The sequence below is a fragment of the Benincasa hispida genome, unplaced genomic scaffold (genome assembly GCF_009727055.1).
Source record: "Benincasa hispida cultivar B227 unplaced genomic scaffold, ASM972705v1 Contig446, whole genome shotgun sequence".
NCBI classification, from domain to species: Eukaryota; Viridiplantae; Streptophyta; class Magnoliopsida; order Cucurbitales; family Cucurbitaceae; genus Benincasa; species Benincasa hispida.
In genome coordinates, this window is record NW_024064858.1 from 134598 (window position 1) to 160760 (window position 26163).

At 35.2% G+C, this 26163-nt stretch overlaps 1 protein-coding gene across 1 annotated transcript; it reads right to left on the reverse strand.

Annotated features, from left to right (window-relative positions):
• Nucleotides 1–14382: 14382 nt before the first annotated feature.
• LOC120069497 lies at nucleotides 14383–14877 on the reverse strand. The gene has a single exon (XM_039021272.1). The coding sequence runs from the start codon at nucleotides 14875–14877 to the stop codon at nucleotides 14383–14385; it is 495 nt and encodes a 164-aa protein (XP_038877200.1).
• Between the last annotated feature and the right edge of the window lie 11286 nt (nucleotides 14878–26163).

Here is a 26163-nt window from a genome sequence, read left to right on the forward strand (position 1 = left end):
TAAAGCTGGAGAGAGCGAGAGGGAGAGCGAGATTGGAGAGAGCAAGACCAGCGAGATTGCTGGAGAGAGCGAGAGTGAAGAGAGCGAGACTAGCGAGAAAGTGGGAGAGAGCGACACTGCCGAGAGTGGAGAGAGCGACACTATCGAGAGTGGAAAGAGCGAGAGCGCCTATGCGATAGCCTTGTTTTGTCCGATTTGAACGTCACGCCACGCCTCGCCTATGCATTTAACGGTCGAGCAAGCTTCTGGGCAATGTATTTGGACGCGTTGGGGTGGATTATGCATTTAAAAACCCGAATTTGAATACAAACAAAGCTTGAAGACATAAAGACAAACGTCAATTAAAATCTAGGTGTCCGATTAAGAGAAATTCTTAAAACCCTAAGAAAATGTGTTGGATGCATTTGGGAAGAACACATTGAATCAAGGTGAAGTCAGCTTACGTTGATAAAGGGAGGATTAAACATTTGGTCATGCAGCCAAGTAGGTGCTGTCAATCCCACGAGCAATTTGAACGCCTATAAATAAGAAGTTGGGATTTCATTTTCAAATCACATAAAAATCATAAATTTCGTAGAGAAAGTAGAGGGCAGTGAAGGTTCAGAGGAATGTGTCAACTTTGGACGAGGAGATCTTCCAATCTACTCATGCGTTTGAAGTGATTCCAAAGCCATCTGAAAGCTCTGGAATTTCCTAAAACTGCATTCAAAACTAGATATGAACATTTTGAGTTCCTAGTAATGCCGTTTGGATTAACAAATGCTCCTGCGGTATTTATAGACTTGATGAATAGGATATTCCATTCTTATCTGGATCAGTTTGTGATAGTATTCATAAATGACATACTAGTGTATTCCAGTAGTGCAGAAAAACACAAAGAACATCTAAGGATGGTATGACAAACTTTAAGAGAAAAGAAGTTATATGCCAAATTTAGTAAGTGTGATTTTTGGTTAAATCAAGTCATATTTCTTGGGCATATAGTTTCAGCTGACGGAGTTAGTGTTGATTCCCAAAAGATAGAAGCAATAGTTAATTGGGAACGACCCCTGAATGTAACTGAAGTACGCAGTTTTCTGGGTTTAGCAGGTTATTATAGGAGATTCGTGGAAAGTTTTTCTAAGATAGCCCTTCCATTAACAAACCTGACCAGAAAAGATGTGAAGTTTGAATGGTCGCCAAAATGCGAGCATAGTTTCCAAGTGCTGAAACAAAGGTTAGTATCAGCACCAGTATCAACTCTACCTACACCAGGTAAGGGGTTTGAGGTCTATTGTGACGCATCCCGACAAGGATTAGGATGTGTCCTGATGCAGGAGGGAAAAGTAGTAGCCTATGCTTCACGACAGTTAAATAAGCATGAATGTAATTACCCTACACACGACTTAGAATTAGCAGCAGATGTGTTAGCTCTAAAATTGTGGAGACATTACCTGTTTGGTGAGCGATGTCATATATTTACAGACCATAAGAGTCTAAAGCATATCTTTGATCAAAAGGAACTAAATCTAAGACAAAGAAGATGGCTTGAATTGATTAAAGATTATGACTGTACAATTGACTATCACCCAGGTAAAGCAAATGTGGTAGCTGATGCTTTAAGTCAAAAAACTAGATCAGCTGGAGCTAGTATTAATTCAGTGAAGGGTAGATTGATCCATGAGTTGTATAATGCTAGGGCAGCATTATCAATTGGTCGAAAAGGAGGATTATTAGCTTTATTTCATGTGTGTCCTACTCTCGTAGAAAATATTCTACATGAGCAATTAAAGGATTCTGATCTGAAAAAGTTAGCTGAAGAAGTGGATAAAGGATTGAGGACGGACTATCAACTAAGAATAGACAAAGTGCTACTAAAGGAGGGTAGGATTTGCGTACCTAAGGACTTAGCTCTTAGACAAGCTATCCTAGAAGAAGCACATAGTTCGACATATGCTATGCACCCAAGTAGTACGAAGATGTACAGAAAATTAAAGAAATCGTACTGGTGGCCGGGTATGAAAAAAGAAATAGCGAAGTATGTTGACAAGTGTCTAATATGTCAACAAATCAAACCAGAGAGACAGATACCAGCAGGATTACTTAATCCACTCCCAGTACCAGAATGGAAGTTGGAACATATTACGATGGATTTCTTGTATGGATTACCTAAGACACCAGCAAGCTATGATGGTATATGGGTAATTGTGGATAGATTGACAAAAACAGCTAAGATTTTACCTATTAAAGCCACTTATACCTGGGACCAACTAGCTAAGCTATATGTTGATCGAGTCGTAAGTCAGTTTGGAGCTCTAGTTTCAATTGTATCAGATAGAGACTCTAGACTTATATCAAAGTTTTGGCCTAGTTTGCAGAAAGCTATGGGGACCAAATTATATTTCAATACCGCTTTTCATCCACAGACAGATGGTCAGTCTGAGCGGACAATCCAGACATTGGAAGACATGCTGAGGGCATGTGTGTTGCAATTCAAGGGTAGTTGGGATACGCATTTGTCGTTAATTGAATTTGCATATAACAACAGCTACCATTCGAGTATCGGAATGACACCATATGAAGCCCTATACGGAAGACCATGTAGGACTCCAATATGCTGGAATGAAGTTGGTGAAAGGAAATTACTAGGTCCAGAACTTGTACAACAGACATCAGATAACATTAAGAATATACGAGATAATCTTAAGACGGCTCGAGATAGGCAGAAAAGTTATGCTGATAAGCGGAGAAGAGAATTAGATTTTGAAATGGGTGATAAATTATTTCTGAAATTATCTCCGTGGAAAGGAATACTCAGGTTCGGTAGAAAAGGGAAGTTAAGCCCGAGATATATTGGACCTTATGAGATAATAGAAAGGATTGGTCCAATGGCATATCAATTGGATTTACCTCCGGAATTATCTCGTGTTCATGATGTGTTTCATGTGGCAATGCTTAGAAAGTATGTGCCAGATCCTACTCATATATTATCTGAGCAACCAGTACAGTTGAAAGGGAATTTGTCATATAGGAGGAACCAGTAGAGATTCTGGACCGAAAGGAACATGTCTTGAGGAATAAGACAATCCCATTAGTAAAGGTGCTATGGCGGAATCATGCTATAGAAGAAGAAACGTGGGAAATTGAGGAGCAAATCAGAAATAAGTATCCGCAGTTGTTTAACTGACGGACTTGTGGCGAAATTTTGAGGACGAAATTTTTATAAGGAGGTAAATGTGAACCCCGAATCCCAATTTTACACTTAAGTGAGTTTTTTTTATTTAAATTGTCTTAATTTTTCACTTTATTGTGTATCTCTATTTAAATTTGTATAAATAAGTTGAGTAGGTTGATGAGAAAAATAGTATGAAATGGTGAAGAAGGAATGGGGATTTGAAAAGAAAAATATGGAATTGAGTTGGGAAAGTTAGGAAAAAATAATAAGTAGGTTGAGCTAGTATGGAATAATATTGAAATTAAGTTTGGAAAATTTGGGGAAAATTCGGCTAAGTATGGAGAAATTAGGTGAAGTGCGTTATGGCTGAAGGATTGAGAAAAATATGGAATTTATGTGACATGCGAAAAATATGGAAATTACTTTGGAAAAATTTGGAAAATTCGTGTAAAAGTATCACAAAGTGGTAAGCAAACGTGTACGGAGAACAATGTTTGTAGTAGCTAAGAACGAGATCGTTGAGAGTGAGATCAGCGAGATCGTTGAGAGCGAGATCATTAAGATCGAGACTAGCGAGATTGGAGAGGAAATGAGAGAGAGCGAGATTGGATAGAAGATGGGAGAGAGCGAGACTAACGAGAAAGCTGGAGAGAGCGAGAGTGGAGAGAGCGAGACCAGCGAGAAAGCTGGAAAGAGCGAGAGTGGAGAGAAAAGTTGGAGAGGGCGAGAGAGAGAGAGAGATTGGAGAGAGCTGACCAGCGAGATTGCTGGAGAGAGCGAGAGTGAAGAGAGCGAGACTAGCGAGAAAGTGGGAGAGAGCGACATTGCCTGAGAGTGGGAGAGCGACACCTGCTGAGAGCGGAAAGAGCAGAGAGCCTATGAGCGATAGCCTGTTTTTGTTCGCGTTCGAAATTCACGCCCACGCCTCGCTATGCCTTTTAACGGTCTGAGCAAGCTTCTGGGCGATGTATTTGGACACATTGGGTGGATTATGCATTTTTTAAAAACCCTAATTTGAATACAAACAAAGCTTGAAGACGCAAGGGCAAACACCAATTAAAATCTAGGTGTCCGATTAAGAGAATTCTCAAACCCTAAGAAAATTGTGTTGGATGCGTTTGGAGAAGAACACATTGATTAAGGTGAAGTCAGCTTACGTTGATAAGGGAGGAATTAAACATTTGGTCATGTAGCCAAGTAGGTGCTGTCAATCCACGAGCAATTTGAACGCTTATAAGGGAGTTGGAATTTCATTTTCAAATCAATAAAATTCATAATTTCGTAGAGAAAGTAGAGGGCAGTGAGGGTTCAGAGGAATGTGTCAATTTGGACGAGGAAATCATCCAATCTACTCTGCGTTGGAGTGATTTCAAAGCCATCTGAAAGCTCTGGAAGTCTAGTTTTCAGAGTAGGGTCTTCTGGAGAAAAAGGTTCAAAGGAACTGGCCTGGAAGTTGAGAAGAAGGAAGAAGGGTAGACTGTCGGATCAGACTGGGCCAGTCTTGAAGATTTTGAGATTCCAGTCAAAACCAACAAGAAATTATGAGCTGAATCGTTTAGGTAAGATTCCTAATGACATTTTAGAATAAGTTTGGTAGAAGGAATATTTTCAAATAAGGTTCAGAATATGAGTAATCTAAGTTGAAAGTTGAATATAGATTCTAGGGGTGAAAAAGGGACCCGAGGAGCTACTAGAGTGAAAAGTTCCTAAGAGTTCGAGGTGAGTGGGTTAAAATTTTTTCGAACTAAAATGTTTTTAAACTGTTTGATTAAAACGTTTTTACAGAAAGCATGTTTTGCGAAAATAATTCTCATGCCTACTAGTTTTATAAAGTGGTTTCCAAGCAAGATCTGAATTGTGTTGTGAGACACATGCCTATTGTTGAAAACTATTTACATACGTTGATTTTATCCAGCATGCATTACCATCTTTAAAGCATGTTGTATATGTGTTATACTCTACATGCTTTAAAGAGAAAGAGTTTTTATAAATAGTTTTGGTAAAATGCGATGCCCGAAGTAACAAGGAGAAGGCATCCACCCAACTAGATACTGAAGTACAAGGAGAAGGTATCTGAGCAGTAGTACTTAATGTGTGAAGGTACTTAATGTGGCCACAGGTGAATAAAGTCAGAGATTGAGCAAAAGGGTTCTCTCTGGACTAGTAGTTGGTGTTGGGATTATTTTACCAGCTATACAGTACTTTGATTTGAGAACTGATTTTACTGTTTTATGTTTAAAACAGTTTTATATACATTACGCTTGGAAAATATTTATGCTACAAAAGTTTATATTTCAGATAAAACTATTTTCCGAAATTATGCATGAGAATTTACTATGTTTTCTCGGTCACTCACTAGCGTAAGCTCACCCCGTTTTCAAATGTTTTTGTTTTCCCCCCACAGGTAGCGGTCAAATCATCTGAAGACAGCTCAGTATCTGCTCTGTCACTAAAAGACGAAAAGACTTGTAACCGTTTGCTAGGTGGTTACGGTTAATATTGAACACATGTTACTATTGTTCATATAGGGACTAGGGTTTGTGGGTTTTGGGACTTGTAAATCTACTGCCTTAAATACTCTAAACATATATAGTTTCTAAGTTAATAAATTGTGGGCCTACAGCCGTCCCGTTGCATATAATTTGTATTTGGTATCAGAGTTATTTTGCAAGAGATTTTAGGCAGTAAGTGTCAGCCTAAGGGTTGATAATTGTTGTAGTCACGCCCTTCTCTAGGCTAAGAAGGTGGTCTTGGGCGGGGTGTGACAGTTATATATTGTACTGGAATTTCTAAGGATGATGGTCCTAACGGGGGTATAGTCAAAGCGCGAGGCTCGCTTCTTGGTCTAACCCTCTGCCAAGTTGACCCAGAGGGGTCACGAGGAGGTGGGTTCTGCACCTCGGGTTCTTGCAGGTCGGGGTCCCGCTCCCCATCTACTTTCTTGCCTCGACTGCCCCTTCCTCTAGTTCGTGGCACCATACCTGGTGACCACACGCAGCACTTTAATATAAGCTAGTAGGTTAAACCATCAAACGACTGCACAACAAGTAAGATTTCATATATATATTTCCCTAAATGACTTTAAAAAACATATCTGACGATGACGAAAGATCCATTTGTGGCCATAAGGAACAGATTAGACTCACGATGTAAGTCAGTCTATAGTATCTAAAACTTAGGCTCTGATACCAACTATAATGACCCTACTTTCTTTCTTATTTCTAGGACGCTACTTCATGCATGCATAGGCTTAACTGTACACTTTCTTTTAAACCATCAAATAAAAGAGTCAAATTTTATTTAATAGTGCTCAAATGAGCAAAGATAAGAAAATATAATTGAATAATAATAAATAAACTAAAACAAAAATAAAATAAAATAAAATAAAAATTTACCATTCGGGGTACCCCTAAACCCAACTTTAAAATGAAAACATTTAACTAGTCAAATAATAAAATTAAAATTTTTTTTTGCATGAGAGTGTAAAACGCCTAACTCCTAAACCATACTTCAAAACGTGATACTAAGTGCAGACCTATATGAACTGCACTATAGCATATAAATAACATACATCTCATGTGCATTAAATAAAAGTTGATGAACCGGGATAATTAGCCTCAAAATCCTCAAAAAAAAAACTAACTATTATAAAGCACAATGAGCCTCCGGTTCAAACAGGAGAACCGGGTCTTGAACCATCAAGGCAAAGAAACGCGTCTCCTTGATCGTGTACCAAATCTTTGTGATCGCCTACACGCTTTGGAAATTCTTCATGAATGACTCAACAAACATCAAACACTTTGAATACAACTCGATTGCGTGTTAATTATGCCCAAAAATGTAGGGGCCCTTATAAATTAACACTTTGTAAACTTAAAGAAAGCTTTAAACAGAGGCTACTATCCCGTAAACATTCATCAACACATCGACAACCGTATTAAACTCTTAAGCGCAATGTAGAAACATTAAAACCCACCACGACTGTAAAAGAAGTTCAAAACAGAAATGGTAATTTGGAATATTAGAACAATTTGGATCTGATACCAATTGATGGAATCAAACACGAGGATTTCTATGAGCAATGAAAGGGATCGTTCCAAATTACGTTCGAATGAACACAATCAATTACAATCTAAATAGAAACTAATAGGTCATGCACAATAAGAAATTACAGCATGTTGAACGATGATACAAAGGATGGAGGATGCATACCTTTGAAGAACCATTCTTCACGAATCCCTCAATCAATCTACAAGCGTCCAAGAATAGCATACTCGAATGCAACGATCGGTACAACCAATGAACACAAACACAACGAACACAACCTCCACGAACCAATCGAGTCTAACTCGATCCACGAATTGAGTGAGGACACCACCACAATGGTTACCTTGGTATTCTTGGTGTGAGAATCTAGGAGTTCTGGGCTTTGTCTGATCTTGGCTTGCAGAAGAGATTGGAGGACTATGATCGAGTAGACAATCGAGTAAGTGGGAGATAAGATGTTGTAGACGATTTGCTCGATCATTTAGTAGATGGCAGTTTATTGTATAGACTTAACCACTTGATCATGTAGCTACGATCAGCTGAATGACTATCGTATAGTCAAAGCTACACGATCGTTTAGTCTCTGCCAGCTATCGCTTAGTGAAACTCTTTCACTTGATAGTTTGTCTCCGTTAGTTCTTTCTGAATGAGGCAACTCTCCTAAATTTAGGAAAATAGTTTTCCTTTTATCTTATGATTACCATAAAACCACCAATAACCTCCCACTCAATTTGTTATTAGAGAAAAAGAAATTAATTATCATACACTTAATATATTATAAATAAATATGATAACCAACTTATCATATTATATTTATAATCTATAGTTTTAATATTTTATCTCATGAAACATACAAACCATAGTTCTTTTTCTATTTTATGGTACTTAATGTAAATCATATTTACATTAATTCCTCCACTTGATGTATCTCATACATCACACCAATTATATCATATATAATTGAATTTTCTCTTATTAATTTGAACACTTCAAATTAACCCCAAAAACTTATTCTCAACTTGAACCCATTAAGCTACCAAGGGGACCTTATGGACTTGTAGCTTGAAGTTCCAACGGTACGTGAATAACTAACTAAACTCTTTACTCAAGAGATCCACCATCCGTTAACTACCAGGCACTCCACTAAAGACCGATAGCTACACTCTTTGTACTACAGATATATTTCTGTGTCCATACTAACCAATCAACAGTGCGATAACCCTTCACAGATCGCTTGTAAGTACAGTTGGGCCAATTTATCGTTTTGCCCTTGTAGTTACATCTAACTCCTTAAGTACCACTGATCTTTCTAATGAATAATAAGACATAGTCCTATTATGACTGGGTCCTCTGTTCCAAAGAGAGCATGTGGACACTATGTTCAAGATCCGGAATTAGCCCTTAAGGGAGCAATCTATCTAGTTACCCCTGTTTTGAGGAAGGAGTGAATTTCATCTTGTGTAATTGAGTTCCCAACTGCCCAATAAGACAAATCCCCCAAAAAGGTAGGCTTCTTGAGTTGGCAATCTGGCCATTCTCATCCATACTAATCAAAGGACCACCCTCATAAGTAGGAGTTCCAAAATACTCAGGATTAAGGGCATGTCACCTATGGTTGTTTTAGTGAGATGTAAGTCTCAATTATCAATGGCGTTATATAAAGAGAGTAATCATCTCGTGGTCCGGCCTTATACAAACTCTTTGTATAGAACACACCCGCTCGCATGTCTCCATATGAATGGTCAAGATCAGACCATTTATGGTAGTTCACAACACTTGTAAACCTCTACAAAGCGGGTCGTATCCATAGCATCACAAGGAAAAGGTATCCCTCATTTATCCTTATACTACAAACCTTTTAGGTTATTACTTAAAGCATGATCCACTTGTATATCTCATATACATGCTTAAGTTTACATAGAGAATTATATTGATCCTGTTACGTGTAACGACCAGATCCTTATATAATAAGGTCCGACCGCTACAACATGCATACTTAGATTTTCTATCATGGGATGCGTTTTGGTAAAAAATAAAAAAAACATATCTAAAATTTTATTAATTAAGTAGAAAAAATATGAAAAAGTTTATTTTACAAAACACCAGGATCCTTAAACATTAGCGTAGTGGAACAAAATGCCTATATGACAAAAATAGTGAGTTTGATGGTTGGCCCCTTGAGCGACGTCCAATCATGCCACCTACAAAATCTGAAAATAGAATGAGTATATAATATACCCAGTAAGTAGTTCTCACTTAAGGTAGTGATCAAATGTATAGTCACATGCAACATGCCATGAAAACAAATGATTGGGACCCAAAACATAAACTTATAATAACATGACGTGGTCGTTTATGCTTCCAACGTAAGTTCCTCCACCCTGTTAGGAAGATGAGGACTTAAGCAAAAACTAACCCATCTGATGATTAGCGGGTCATGCAGTCAGTAGGGCCAGAGTCGCATCCAACATCAACCATTAGCATAAACGTATGGTTGGACTAGAGGGGTGCAACCATACATATCCTACTACTCCCTAGCATAAACATAACGTAAGATTGGGCCTAGAGGGATGCAACCATACATGCCTTGTCATCCCTGGAAGCATAACTTATACCGAATTAAAACTTGATCTTAACATAATTGTGAACAAACATAATGCATGGGGTCCCTTGTAGAGAAACGTGTTTTAAACATGTATGCAACATAACAATAAGAACATAATAAAGCAACATATCAAAGGTACACTACCATAAAACATTTAAAGAAAAGGTGAGATAAACTACTTATTTATTTCTTTTTTTAAAATGTATCATTATTATCTTAAACCTTCTACATATTATTTATTTATTATTATTATTATTATTGTTATTATTATTTACTTTAACCGACATACATGTATACATTGGTATATATATATATTTTTATTTCCTTTAATTTATTTCTTTACTTAACCGATATAGTCATATAATAATTTATTTTGCTTTTAAAAACTTACTAGATTTTTCTTCTGAAAATTCTTTCTATGTCATCTTTATTTATTTCTTAGATAATTACTTGTTTAGATATTTTTTTAATTAAGATTTTATTTGTCAATTATTCAAGGATATTTATGGACCAACTTTTAACCTTATGTATTAAATCTAAAATTGGTCTTCTCTAACAAGTCTTACAAAATAAAAAATTTTAGCTTGTAATTTATGCACATACTTGGGTTGTTACATTCTTCCCCTCTTAAAAACTTTCATCCTCGAAAGTTTCTTGGTTCCTAAATAGATAAGGGTATTTGGCTCTCATTTCTTCTTCTCATCCCCATGTAGCTTCTTCTACTTGCTGATTTTATTCAGAGAACCTTCACTAAACTTATTTTCCAATTACGAAGTGACTTCTTCTCTCTTGCTATGATACTGGAGTCTCTTCATATTCCAAATTTTCACTTATTTGTAGGGGTTCATAATTTATTACATATGATGGGTCAAACACGTATTTTCGAAGCATCTATACATGAAAGACATTATGTATTGTAGAAAAGTTTGATGGTAACGTCAATCAATAAGCTACTTGGCCAACATGTTCTAATATTTTGAAAGGTCCAATAAAGCGGGGCTAAGTTTGCCTTTTCGTCTGAAACGCATAGCCTTTCATTGGTACTACCTTTAGAAATACATGATCTTCTACTTTGAATTCTAGCTCTTTTCGATGGTTATCAACATAGCTCTTTTTCCTGCTTTGAGTTGTTCGCATTATTTTCCTAATTAACTTAATTGCCTCTATTGTTTGTTGCACCAACTCAGGTCCCAGTAGTGTTCGCTCCCCTACTTCATCCCAGTGTACAGGGGATCTGTACTTCTTTCCATATAAGGATTCAAAGGGAGCAATACCAATCGTCGCCTGATAACTATTATTATAAGCAAATTCTATAAGGTGTATTCAAGAATCCCATGTTCCAGTAAAATCCAAAGCACATGCCTTTAACATATCTTCTAGGATCTGATTTACTCGTTCTGTTTGGCCATCAGCTTGTGGATGGAAGGCTGTGCTGAAATTTAGTTGTGTGCCCATTTCTTTCTGCAAACTTTTCCAGAACTTGGAGACGAAACGAGGGTCTCGATCTGAAACAATTGATACTGGGACTCCATGTAACCGGATGATCTCTTTTAAGTACATTTGAGCTAGTGCTTCCGTAGTGTGAGTAGTCTTGCAGGGTAGGAAGTGAGCCGACTTGGTGAGTCAATCCACAATCACCCAAATCATGTTGTGGCCTTGAACAGTTCTCGGGAGTCTTGAGATGTCCATGGAAATATGCTCCCATTTCCATTCTGGAACATTTAGTGGCTGAAGGAGTCCTTGTGGTCATTGCCGTAGAGCTTTCACCTGTTGACAAACCAAACATTTACTTACATAGTCGACTATATCCTTTTCATGTTACACCACTAGTAATGTGCTTTCAAGTCTTGATACATTTTGGCACTCCCAGGATGTATTGAAAAGCATGATTCATGAGCTTCCTTCAGTAGCTCTTTCTTGATTTCCTAATCATCTGGTACACATTGACGTCCATGGTAGAGGAATGCGGAGTCTGGGGCTGTAGAGAATTCACTGGTTTCTCCATTCTCTGACTGCAGTTGTTTGTTTATGTATTTATCTGTTTGTTGTGCATCAATTATCCTTTGNGGGCTGTAGAGAATTCACTGGTTTCTCCATTCTCTGACTGCAGTTGTTTGTTTATGTATTTATCTGTTTGTTGTGCATCAATTATCCTTTGCCTTAATGCAGAACTTTTGATTAACTGTGTCATTCGAGTTGTGATGGTTTCTAATATTAGTGAGATCTCAGCTCTTTCAAGGTCATCCATTATATGTTTGGAGATGGTACTTAGAGCTGCTGTAAGAGATGACTTTCTACTAAGAGCATCAGCCACAATGTTAGCTTTTCCTGGATGATAGAGAATCTCACAATCATACTCTTTGACCAATTCTAGCCATCTTCGTCGCCTCATATTTAACTCCTTCTTGGTAAAGAAGTACTTAAGGCTTTTATGATCGGTATAGATTTAGATCTTTTCCCCATATAAGTAATGTCTCCATATCTTTAAAGCAAAGACTATAGTGGCTAACTCCAAGTCATGAACAGGATAGTTTTGTTCATAAGGTTTTAGTTGTCTTAAAGCATATGTTATTACCTTTTCGTGTTGCATCAATATACAACCAAGCCCCTTTTTCGATGCGTCACTGTACAAAGTTAAACCCCCTGATCCGTCAGGTATAGTGAGAATAGGGGTTGTGGTCAACTTTTCTTTTAGTTCCTAGAAGCTTTGCTCACATGCTTGGTTCCAGACAAAAAGATTATTCTTCTTGGTGAGGTTAGTTAAGGGTAATGCTATACTTGAGAAATTCTTTACAAATCGTCTATAATATCCTGCTAATCCAAGAAAGATTTGCACCTCGCTAACTATTGTTGGGCGAGGCCATTTGCTAACTGTTTCAATCTTAGTAGAGTCCACTAAGATTCCTTCTTGTTTTACAGTATGCCCTAGGTAGGCAACTTGTCGCGCCCAAAACTCGCACTTGGAGAATTTGGCATACAACTTTTTATTTCTTCATATGGAAAAGACATCCCTAAGATGTTTTTCATGTTCTGCCTCAGACTTGGAATAGACCAAAATATCATCTATAAATACGATCAGGAAGTTATCAAGATAGTCCTTAAAAATTCTATTCATCAAGTCCATGAAGGCTACTGGGGCATTAGTTAATCCAAAGGGCATCACAACGAATTCATAATGCCCATATCTTGTTCGAAAAGCAGTCTTGGGTATATCAGACTCTTTGATTCGTAGTTGATGATATCCAGATCGTAAGTCTATTTTGGAGAATACTAAGGCCTCTTGTAATTGGTCAAATAGGTCATCAATGCGTGGGAGTGGGTACTTATTCTTTATTGTCAACTTATTCAACTCTCGATAGTCTATACATAAACACATTGATTCATCCTTTTTCTTAACAAATAAGACAGGTGCTCCCCATGGAGACACGTTAGGGCATATAAATCCCCTGTCTAACAATTCTTGTAATTGTAATTTGAGTTCTTTTAATTCTCCAGGTGTCATTCTATATGGTGCTTTAAATATTGGTTCAACTCTAAGAATTAGATCTATACAAAATTCTATTTCTCGACTAGGAGATAAACCTGGTAGCTCTTCTGGAAATACTTCTTCAAATTCTCTTATTATAGGAATGACCTTAATTTCATCCTTTTGGTTTCGTAAATCCACCATGCTTGCTAAATATGCCCAAGCCCCATGGTTGAGCAAATGTTTAGTTTTTAAGGTTGAAATTATTCTTGGGGTTGATTGTATATTAGAACTCTTAAATTTAAACTTAGTTCCTCGTGAAAAGGTGAATATAACCTCTTTATTATGGCAATCTATGCTTGCATAGTTTGCTGCTAACCAGTCCATACATAGTATTATGTCAAAATCACTTATGTTTAGGATGATAAGAGTCACCCTTAGTTTATGTCATGATACTGACAACTCGCAGTTTTCCACTACTGAGTTAGCCAACATAGATAATCCGGCAGGAAAAGCTATGGATAGAATGTAGCCCAAGGGCTTTGATGTTAGTTGAGCATGTTGTGCAAATGTTGTAGGGATGAATGAATGACTAGAACCCGAATCAAATAAAGTGAAGGCATAATACCCGAGGATGGGTAATGTACCTGTAACAACTGTATCTTGATCCTCTCCCTCTTGACGTGTAACAGCAAACACTCGTCCTTTCTGTTGTTGGGTAACCTTATTACTAGTAGGCTGGGTGGTCTGGGTAGTTGATACTTGGTTGACGACCTTTGAGCAAGCCTTTGCATAGTGACCCGTCTGGCCGCAGTTGAAACACACTCCTAAGTTCCAAAGACATTGCCCCTGATGGCGTTTTCCACAATTTCTGCACTTAGGGTATGTGAATGTTTGACTCTTCTGTTGTGACTGTACGCCCTGAGTGCTTTGTAAAATTTTTGCTTGCCGTTATGAACATTGGAAGCCTTGTTGGGTGAATTTCCTCTTTTGATTTGGCATGAATCCTCGTTCAGAAGTTGAGGTTTTGACGACAAGATCTACTTCCATGAGTAAGGCCGACTCGAAGGCAAGGGCATACTCTTTGTGTCGGAAAGCAGTAACAACTCCTCAAATGCCTTCTCTTAGTCCCCAAATAAACCTTTCCACCTTCTTGTCTTCTGTGTCCACTAGTCGAGTAACAAAGTGAGACAAGCGATCAAATTTCCGTTCATACTCTGCCACCGACATATTCTCTTGACGAAGATTAAGAAATTCCACTTCCTTTTGATATCTCACTGTCAAAGGGAAATACTTGTTGTAGAAAGCCTGATTGAATTGCTGCCATGAGACCGAACCTTTGATTGTTCTTTGTGTGGATTCCCACCAGAACTTTGCATCGCCTCTTAACATGAAGGTGACACAATTTACTTTCTGTTCTTCTGTGATGTTCATGTGGTGGAAAATAGTTTCTATTTCTATTATCCAATTCTCTACTATAGTTGGATCCACAGATGATCCATCAAATGTTGAAGGATTGAACTTCCTGAATTCTCGAATGATCTTCGAGTCATTTGTATCATTGGTTATTCGTGTAGTTGATGAGGTTGTGCTTCCATTACCCATATTCTGTATTAGTATCTGTAGTGCTTCTGGTGTAAGTAACACATAAGCATTTGTCCATGTCCTAGAATTTGATCCCTTGTGAGTTCATTTCGAGATGTGCCGTCGGTGTTGGAACTCATTGTAGTGCCATCTGGTATGCACATTCATTCATAACAAGGAAACAATCTAATCCTACATTTTTATTTATTTATTTATTTTTACTCATACTTATGCTAAATTATTTACTAAATTACTTATTTGAAAATTCCACTTACGACCGTATTTAGCATAGTTATGGGTATCACGTAACGGGTCGAACCATCAAACACCACGACTCTTCTAATGCAATAGAGCCTATTTGGCCCAAATGCTCTGATACCAAACTGTAACGAGCAGATCCTTACATAATAAGTTCCGACCGCTACAACATGCATACTTAGGTTTTCTATCATGGGATGCGTTTTGGTAAAAAATTCAAAAAAAAAAACATATCTAAAACTTTATTAATTAAGTAACAAAAATATACAAAATTTTATTTTACAAAACACCAGGATCCATAAACATTAGCGTAGTGGAACAAAATGCCTATATGACAAAAATAGTGAGTTTGATGGTTGGCCCCTTGAGCGACGTCCAATCTGCCACCTACGCTGTGTCCTTACCTAAAAAACCTGAAAATAGGATGAGTATATAATATACCCAGTACGTAGTTCTCACTTAAGGTAGTGACCAAATGCATAGTCACATGCAACATGCCATGAAAACAAATGATTGGGACCCAAAACATAAACTTATAATAACATGACGTGGTCGGTTATGCTTCCAACATAAGTTCCTCCACCCTGTTAGGAAGATGAGGACTTAAGCGAAAACTAACCCATTTGATGATTAGCGGGTCATGCATTCAATAGGGCCAGAGTCGCATCCAACATCAACCATTAACATAAACGTATGGTTGGACTAGAGGGGTGCAACCATACATATCCTACTAGTCCTTAGCATAAACATAACGTAAGATTGGGCCTAGAGGGGTGCAACCATACATGCCCTTCAGCCCTAGAAGCATAACCTATATCTAATTAAAACTTGATCTTAACATAATCGTGAACAAACATAGTGCAGGGGTCCCTTGTAGAGAAACGTGTTTTAAACATGTAATGCAAACAATAAGAACATAATAAAGCAACATATCAAAGGTACACTACCATAAAACAATTAAAGAGAAAGTGAGATAAACTACTTACCTTTACTGCAATCGTAATTGTTCCTTATGGTTTGGTCTTGAAATATCTTGATTTTTTTTTTTGTTTTTTTGTTTTTGTTAACAAAGTGCGCTACTTTCCTATTTATAAGGTAGTTTTTCCGATCTCCTTATATATATATATATATATATTTATCTATCTTATTTTATATTTATCTTTTTTTTTTATGTTTATCTTTTTTTTAATGTTTATCTTATTTTATATTTATCTCCTTTTATATTTATTTATTTGTTTATTTATGTTTATCTTCTTTTATTTTTAATGTTTATCTTTTTCTTTCTTTCTTTCTTTTTTTTTTTTTATCTTCTTTTATATTTATCTTTTTTTTAATGTTTATCTTGTTTTATATTTATCTATTTTTTAAAAACTATATTCATTTTATTTATCTTTAAACCTGTTACATATTATTTATTTATTTATTATTTTATGTCTATTATTATTTACTTATTATTATTTACTTTAATCGACATACATGTATACATTGGTATATATATATTTTTATTTTCTTTAATTTATTTCTTTACTTAACCGATATAGTCATATAATAATTTATTTTGCTTTAAAAACTTACTAGATTTTTCTTCTGAAAAATCTTTCTATGTCATCTTTATTTATTTCTTAAATATGTACTTGTTTAAATATTTGTTTAATTAAGATTTTATTTGTCAATTATTCAAGGATATTTATGGACCAACTTGTAACCTTATGTATTAAATCTAAAATTGGTCTTCTCTAATAAATCTTGTAAAATAAAAAATTTTGGCTTGTAATTTATGCACATATTTGGGTTGTTACATTACAGCCATTAAGTCTCTTGTTTAAAAGCCTCTTTTGGTTATTGTTGATAAGTGTATGGGTTTTTCTCCTACTGTCCTTACCCTCGGTTAAAATCTATTTCAAGGAAATCATATTCTTTGTATTAGCAACAACTTCCTTAGGGGTTTTGGAAATATTTCAGACCAACCTGTTGATATTACATTTCAAGGAGATCTATTGTGACGGTTGGAAAATAAATTATATATTACCCGTTTGGTAACTATTTTGTTTTTTATTTTTGTTTTTGTAAGCATATGAACACTACTTCCACCTCCATTTTTTTTCTTTGTTATCTACTTTTCACCATGATTTAAAAAACCAAACCAAATTTTAAGAACTAAAAGAAGTAGCTTTAATTTTTTTTTTTTTTTTTTTTTTAGAATTTGACTAAGAATTCAACCATTGTACTTGAGAAAGATGCAATTCATCATAAGAAACATGGAGGAAATAGGCTTAATTGTCAAAAATAAAAAACAAAAATTGAAATGGTTACCAAATGGAGCCATAGTTGTTGACTTTTGATTTATGGGAAGTGTCTCTTCAGATTCAACAGTGTACTGAACGAAAGGCTAAGGTGGATGTTTTGTTTCAAATGATGTGTTTGTTTGCTACTACAACTTAAACCACCTCTTTTGTTGGTGGAACGAATGGTGGTTCTAGCAGTTTAAACTGTTTTGGTTGTTTTTTTTTAAGATAGACAAAAGCGGAGAATAGTTCTAGTTCTTTGTTCCTATTCTGGTTGTTGACTTAGTTTGTTGTTTTTTTCCCCTCTCATAGCATCTATAGTTGTTGGCTTTCGTTGTTTTGGAAGTCAACCTAAAGGGGGGACAATGAGTTTGGTTCTCTAATACTACAACTCCTTATCTGATTTGGTCTATTTGGTGTTCTTCCACTGTTGTACTTTGTTGTATGGTTTGTTTTGCCTTAAAAAAAAAAAAAAAAAACTAAAGAGGGAGATTGTTAAGGTGTTTGTTATTGTAGTATGATTGGCTTTATTATTATAGGCGAAAATTGAACAACATGTTTCTTTAACATGTTCTGTATCTTGCTGATTTTGCCTTGAGATTGGTTTCCTATATTTTTATATGTTGTTCATATTTGCGGGTGTGCTTTCATATCCTCTGTGACATGTCTTGAAACATGGTAGGACATTTTCATGGACATTGTAACGTTATAGGTAGAAAATTCTGCAGAAGATTTTTTCCTTATCTATCAGTCGGATTTTGTAGATTTCGTGGCTTGCTGTCTTTTTCCCTTAAGAGTTGATTTATTCTTTCTTGAATATCTTCTCAAAGCTATACACACACACACACACATATATACACACACATTGTGGTTTTGTTCAATGTTTAAGGTTGGCCATTTTGAAGATTGTTTGAAGTCGGTTATCTTGTGCATTTTCTCTCGAACCACAAATGTATCAATCTTTCATCAAAGAAGATTGTATTGCTACAGATCTTGAGACTTACTTTAGATTGTGGTGGTTTATTCTTCAACAACTTGAGAAGGGATTCTCAAACTTAGGGGGAATCTATATTCATCAAATTGAGTGTCTTCATTTGAATGTGGAAAGATAAACGTCTTAGTGAGAGGGAGTCTCACACTCAGGGGAGCCTAAGTGATCATTCACTAATATTCTTATACTTAAGGAGAACCTAAGTACGATAAAGGTGAGGAGACCTCACACTTACGGACAACTAAGTTTTTGTGAGAGAGAGAGTCTTATTCGAGTGTTGATAATGCGCAAGTGCACACACCAAACTATAATATAGTTAAAACGGTCAAGAGACTGAGTATTGTTCTTTGGGAAATTGGTTTTCAATTCTTTTAGCTATTAAGATATTCTTCTAATTTTATTTAGGGGAACAAACTGTGATGAATACTTAATTTAATCTACTCCTAGAAAGCAAATAAATGAAAACAATAAGGCAAAACTAGACAAAGACACGTCCTAAGGTAATGACTTCGTTAGATTAACTAAATTAATTATTTATGCTTCATACTAATTATAGACCTAGAAATCTTATATCCTAGTATTGTCTTTCGAGCTCAATCCTTTCTAACACTCAATTCACTTTCATGTAATTAATTAATTAAGTACAACAATAAGTTCATTCATCATTAATCTCTATTCATTTCTACAATTTTCATTCATAATTGATTAACAATTTAGCATATTAGATCTAGCCTAACGTCATCTCTTTTTAAGCAAGACATTAAATAAGAAAACTAAATATGCTAAAATAGATTGTGCATTAATTCCAAACTAAGAAACAATCAAAATAGTTTTCACAATCCAAAAACTAAATAAAAAAAATCCTAAGAACACAACTCAGCTACTCATGGCTACAGTACAAACATGGACAATTCATAATGTTCCAAATATAGAGGAAAAAAAAAGTTAAAGAAGGAAAGAGATTCAAGTCAGACTTTTGACTGTCATCCTCAAGCTTGGGATTGTCCTCCAACGATCTCCTTGAACATCAATTTCTTTAAAGCATCTCTTTGCCTAAAGATCGGCTCCCGGTGGAGGCTCTAAACAAACCTTGAACGAACCTCTCCAAACCAAAACTCACAGTTCAAAACTAATGTTGGATCTGGATAGATGACCAAAAAAAAAAAAAAAANGGCCACCCAGTTCAAAAGTTATGACCTATTTACTAACAACAGTATTTATAGTCGCGTGCTAAAATCGTAGCACCACGACGCTTCCTTGTTTTGGTGCCTACTATCTGCAATGTTGTGACGCGATGTCCACGACCATTTTTGCCCTATTTTCATTAATTTTACCCCTTTGCTTGCCTTAGGACAATCTTTGACCTTTCTAAAGGGCATTTTCATCATTTTACATCATTTTTATACTCCAATAAAAATTGGTTTTAGCGATGAAGTTACAGTGACGAAAAATATTTAATCACAACTTTTGTGAGGAAATATAAATTCGTTGCAACTTTTTCATTAATCAAATCTTGTGACGAAGAGAAAATTCATCACAAAACTAGCAATGATTTTTTTTTTTTTTTTTGCCACTTAAATCTTGCAATAATATTTTATTTTCATTGCAGTTTGCGACGAATTTTATTCTCCGTCGCAATATTGCTTGTGACAATTTCCTTTTTTGTCGCTAATTGCGATGAAAATATGATATCGTCGCAAACTTAAAAACTAAAAGAACATGTGGGAAGCAAAAGTGTTTTAATTTATACCCTTTCGCCACCCACCTTCTTTAAATTCTATTTTATGTTTTCATTTTTCACAAAGGGGCATATAAAGGCTTATTTTGAGATTTTACGATGCAAATTCTTCCATTTTTATATGGAGAGGAGAAGTTCTTCCATTTTTAGAAGGAAGGGGAGATGGTTCTTACGAATTTTCAGTAAAGGGAGTGAGTTTCTTCAAATTTGAGCTTCTTTTAGGTTTTGTGCTCAAAGGTATTTCTTCAATTTCAATTTATTTGTTTCATTTTTTACTTTCTTTATATGTGGAATTGCAACTTATTAGGTACGTATTATTACTAAGACATTTTCTTATGTGCTTTTTCTATATGTGAAATTGCAATTACTAACCATCAATATGTTTATTTTGAGTATATATTGTGTATTGGAAAATATGTGTGATTAAAGTGTTATTTGGACGCTATTTATATGACTTAAAATTGTTTTGAATCTTATTTTTTGATTAAATTGTGACTTTGAGTCTTATTCGCTCAACAGCTTTATTTAGAAATTATTTATGTGATTAAAGTTTGATTTGGAGTTTATTTATTTGATTTGAAGCACGGTTTGTATGACTAAATTATGATAAGCCAAAATGTGTAATTAGTTTAATTTTAAGTCTCTTGTGTGATTAAAATTTGATTCTAGTCTTATTGTGCAATTTGATTTGGATCTTATTTTGTAATTTTTAATTAGCTTATGTATTACGTTTAATTAGCTTAAAGTTGTTATGGTAGTTGTTTTATGATTATTATGCTTGAGATTTTTTTAGTATTTTTGTTGTGCTTTTACCTGGGTTCGAAATGGGAGAAAAATTATGTATGTTATGTGCAGGATTAGACCAATCTTTATTGACGGCACAACAATGAAGGACCATTAACCTTTTACATCTTTGTGGATAGAACATTTAATAATATTATTTTTTCGTAGACATTATAGCTTATGCATTACGTTTGTTCACTTATTTTGTAAATTCAAAACATTACACAAAAAAGTTACTACACATGTATATATTAACTTTCAGCTTTTATATAAATATATTTTGTCTTATGTTATTTTATTTGATTATTTGTATATACAAAATATTTATTAGACTTAAAATACAAAATATAGGAAAAGAAGCAAGAAACGACATTATCAGAAATTGAATGAAGATTTTGTTTAACAAAATTAAGCTTCTGTGACTAAATACATTTTTGTTACAAAAATGTTTGCAACAAAAAAAAAACTTTCTTTGTCAAAACAATTTGCGATGAAATTTGCTTTCGTCGCAATTTGTGACGTTTCTCGAAAAATGTCGCAAAAGATATTCACCAATTGGGTTTCGATGATGTTTCATGTGATGTTAATATTTACGTCGTTGAAAGTTTTTTGCAACAAATTTGTGGCTACATTTTAATTTCATCGCAGAAAACTGCTTTTCTTGTAGTGTTAGCTCATTCTGGTCCAAATGCTCAATTTCCTACAATTAAACACAAAAAACATCAACGAATGCAAATTAAAAAATAAAACTAATGAAATTCTAAGCCCAATAAATCACTCTTTTAGTGCTTTTCAAGTGTCATTGTATTGTCGTTTATGTATATATAAGTACATCATTGTAATTGTTTGACTTCATATCAGTGGATATATCTTTTCAGGGGCATGTTGCCCCCTAAACTTAAGTTGTATTACACTGGACTAGATTACAAAACTTCGTGTTATGTTCTGGCTTTATTTAGTTTTTGTGTTTATCTATGATGTTTCTAGAAATATTGTAACATTGTATGTAACAAATTTTGTCGTGTGTTAGATAACCTTTATTTCAAATCTGGTTCATACTTGAATATTTCAACTTGAAATCCTCCTACTACCTTTTGGAAAAGGTAGAATAATTTTGGGTGTAGTTTTTTGATAGATTGTACTCTGTTAGGTTTATAGAAAAGTAGAACAACATTTGAGATCTTATTTCGTATGCCTAAAAATTTTGGGTGCCTATGTTATACTCATAATCAACGTGCAAAGGGGAATAAGCTTACACCACATAGTCGAAGATGTATATATGTTGGCTACTCGTATGATAATAAAGGGTGGAAATTACATGATCACTAAACTAGATAAATTGTTGGGAATGTGATCAAAGTGGAGCCTTGGAAGTAGTCATGGTGTGTTCCGTGGTTGAACTCTATTGGATAGGCGGTATGCTCGGGTGAAAAGGAGTTAGCCTAGATATGAGTTAGACGGATGGATGACTGTTTGAGGGGAGGCTCGGTGGTCCATTGTTCGAGAGGAGGATTGTTGGGAATGCGACCAAAGTTCCACATTTGTTAGATAAGAGGAGGAAAATGAGTATATAAGTGAGGATGACTATCTCCATTGGTATGAGGCCTTTTGAGGTGAAACCAAAAGCAAAGTCATGAAGGTTTATGTCCAAAGTGGACAATATCGGTCGTTGTCCTTATTAGAAATATTTGTGACTCACCATATTAAATTAAGAAACAGATATTTATTTTTGCTTCTTCACAAAGTTGAGCATTTGGGTTGCTCGCATGCTCCAACTTACGGGTATTAGGAAATATATTTTCATTGATTTGTGTATTTTATTCTTGGGCCATTTTTAATATAGAAAAATAAAATAAAATATTTATAAGATATAACAAAATTTTAGAACTATCAATTAGAGACACTGATAGACACTAGTAGACTTCTATCAGTGTCTAGTCATCAGTATCTATCAGCGTCAATTTTACCATTTGAAATAATTTCCCTTTATTCATTCAAGATGTGTTTGGAATACGGTTTCAAGTGTTTAATTTAAAAAATAAGTTATTTTAGAAAAGTTAGTGTTTGACAACCACTTAAAATAGCTTTTCAAGTGTATTTTAACCAGTTTTTATCAAAAGTGTTGAAATAAAAATGAGTTATTTGGAAAACTTTTTTTCTTAAATCAATCCAAACAGACCCTTAATTTATGGGAATGTATTCTAGATTTAATCCAAAGTTAGTTCTATATATATTCATACTATTCTAAATGAAAACCTAACTTTTTGTAGTTCCTCAATTTTTGCCCCATTTCTAGGAATGTTTCTCAAATTTTGAGAACAAAAAATAAGAATGGTTATCAAACATGTCAGTTTCTTGAAAAATGAGAAACATAAATCGAAAACAAGAAATGAAAACGTTATCAAATGAGCCCTAAAGAGTTACGTCCATGAAATTTGTACTTATTCCATTGATAGTAGAAGCTTAGAAGAATACTCAACATGACAATTTTTGCTTTTAATTAACCCCTATTTCTTGGTTTCTTCTTTTTCGTCAGTTCTTGCCCTCCTCCCAAGTCATCCCAAGTCACTTCTTTTTCGTCACTTCTTACCGCCTAACTATCCTGTTAACCTTTACTCAAACCCTGAATACATACATATCATCAATATACCAACATATTAACTTGGAAATTAACACATTTACATTACAGGGTTTCGAAACATTGTTCATATATGAATATTACAACTTAGTGAGCCCCATCTAGTATACTAGTCACTAGACAGACACATGTGTACTAACTAACATAGGTCTTTAATTATGCTTCCTTCAACCTGTTACTTTGAGTGGCAGATCAGCCGCAAAATAGTCTTTTGGGAACTGACCGCTACCTGAAAAAAATGTTTGAAAACGTGAGCTAGAAGCCCAGTGATTAATAAAAATATAAATCTCATGCCTAAAACCGGAAGCTTGAAACCATAATACTGAAACTAAAGTATACCAAGCAAACGTGTACATAAAACCTTTAAACTACCATTAAACATCATTATTCCTTAGATGAGAATGAGCATACATCGCTCTAGCTCCCAACGTCTGTTACCGACCAAGAGACCCATACTTCGGCCTCCCTTTGCTGGTATATAGCCTAGGAGACCCATACTTCGGCCTCTCATTTGGAACTACCTACGACACATGGAGTTTTCTATGTACCGTCAACACCTTAGGTACATTTATTCAAATACCTTCCTTACCTTCAGTATCCGCTTACTTAAGCTATCAAGTTCTCGAATGTAGCATAGAAAACTCTTTAGGATACCTTCCCTACCTTCAGTATCTCTTTTCATTATGTTTAGGAATACCAACGTATGTACTTTGACAATCTCAGGTATTTAAAACATAGTACATCAAGCTTCATTCAACATTAGCTTTAACCCTAACGCATGCTTCATACTTTGTAAAATAAGTTGACTTAAATCATGTTGAACTAGCTTGTAAAAACTATTAGCATGCGTTAGATATGGAAAACATACTTGGAAAACTCATACATTAGTAACATCATACGTTGATAAACATTCATAAGCATTAGCAATTCCGAACTATCCTTCTAGCCTAGGAGAATATATGACTACCCTTATCCTTAGTTGAGAGTGAACTATTAGATCTAACCCTCAATGTCAACCTTAGTCGGGGAGAACCATTTTTCTCAATCCCTCGATGTCGTATTACCTACGTGCACGTGGTTATAACTGAGTACCGTCATACCTTAGGTACTTGACTAGGATACCTTCTCATCGTCCTTCAGTATCCGTCATATAACTAGTCATAAAGATTTAGTTGAAAGGATACCTTCCCATTGTCCTTCAGTACCCGTCATATAACTAGTCATAAACATTTAGTTGAAATGATACCTTCTCATTGTCCTTCAGTATCCGTCATATAATTAGTCATAAACATTTAGTTGAAAGGATACCTTTTCATTGTCCTTCAGTATCCGTCATATAACTAGCCATAAACATTTAGTTAAAAGGATACCTTCTCATTGTCCTTCAGTATCCATCCTAAACATTTAGTTGAACACTAAGGCTTAGTGCTCAAATCATCATACTAGTTCGTCCATCATATGGTTTATCATAAAAATGGAGTTACTTAAACATACTGATAATATTTGGACAAGATAACATATCTAACTCATGTCAATTCCATAGAAAATATGCTTTACTTAACATGAGAAACATTTTCACAAATATGTTGCTTGGCAATCTATTTAAACACTTAGCATGGGAAATATCTTTAAGAAATCATAGTTTATAAATCATTAAAATAGTAAGTCATCACATAGTCACTCACAGTTCGTTGGCCTCTTAACAGGTTATACGCCTCTCCCAGCTCTTCTTGGCCTGAAAGGACATAATTCTCGATTAAACTACTCAAAATTCTTAGCAAAATACCTCAAATAGTTCATTTACTAAAGGAACTTTCATCAACAAAGACAGCTTTACTAGCCAGATCTTCCTCATGAGCGAGATCAGTGAGATCCTCATGAGCAAGATCAAGCTTTTCTTGGCAAACTATCATCCTAGCGATACTAACCTTACCAGTGAGATTCAGCCCAATTTCTAGCGAGATTCCCTTCTAGAGCGAGATTCTCATCACAAAATTTGCGAAATTTCCTTTCTCATCAAGATCCTCAGCACAAAATTAGCGAGATTTCCTTCATTAGCGAGATCCTCTTTCTCCATATGAGCTGTTTGCTTGTTCTTCCCTAGAAGCTGTTTGCTTATGCACAACTTCTCTATTACAATTTCAAAAATTCATAACTCAAAATTCAACCTTCTTTTGAAGAAACTTCCTTCTAAAAACATGTTTAGAATTGAGTCATTATAAAATTTCAGCTCAAAATTTCTCATCGTTTAATCTGGAGATTCAAAACTTCATCATTGGCCCCAATTCAAGCAGCTGCCTACTTGTTGAACAATTTCTAGTTCAAATTTCAAAATTATATAACTCGATTTTCAGGCCTCATCTTAATAAGTTTCATTCTATAAGGTTGTTTATAACTGAGTTAACAATATTTCCTCAAATTTTTAACTCAAAACGCTTTGTAATTCATCCTAGAGCTTTAATTCTTCACTAATGGCCTAGATTCACCCGAGAAACGAACCCTTCGTCTTTATTTTGTCCCTCCGGCCTTATTCTGGCGAGTTTTCATTCCAGCAGCCCATCTATAGAAAATAGACACATAGAGCTTTCGAATTCCACTAAAATTACATAAATAA

Coding starts and splice junctions, on each gene's coding strand:
- LOC120069497 (XM_039021272.1), bottom strand. CDS start 14,877: ATGGGTAATGGAAGCACAACCTCATCAACTACACGAATAACCAATGAT.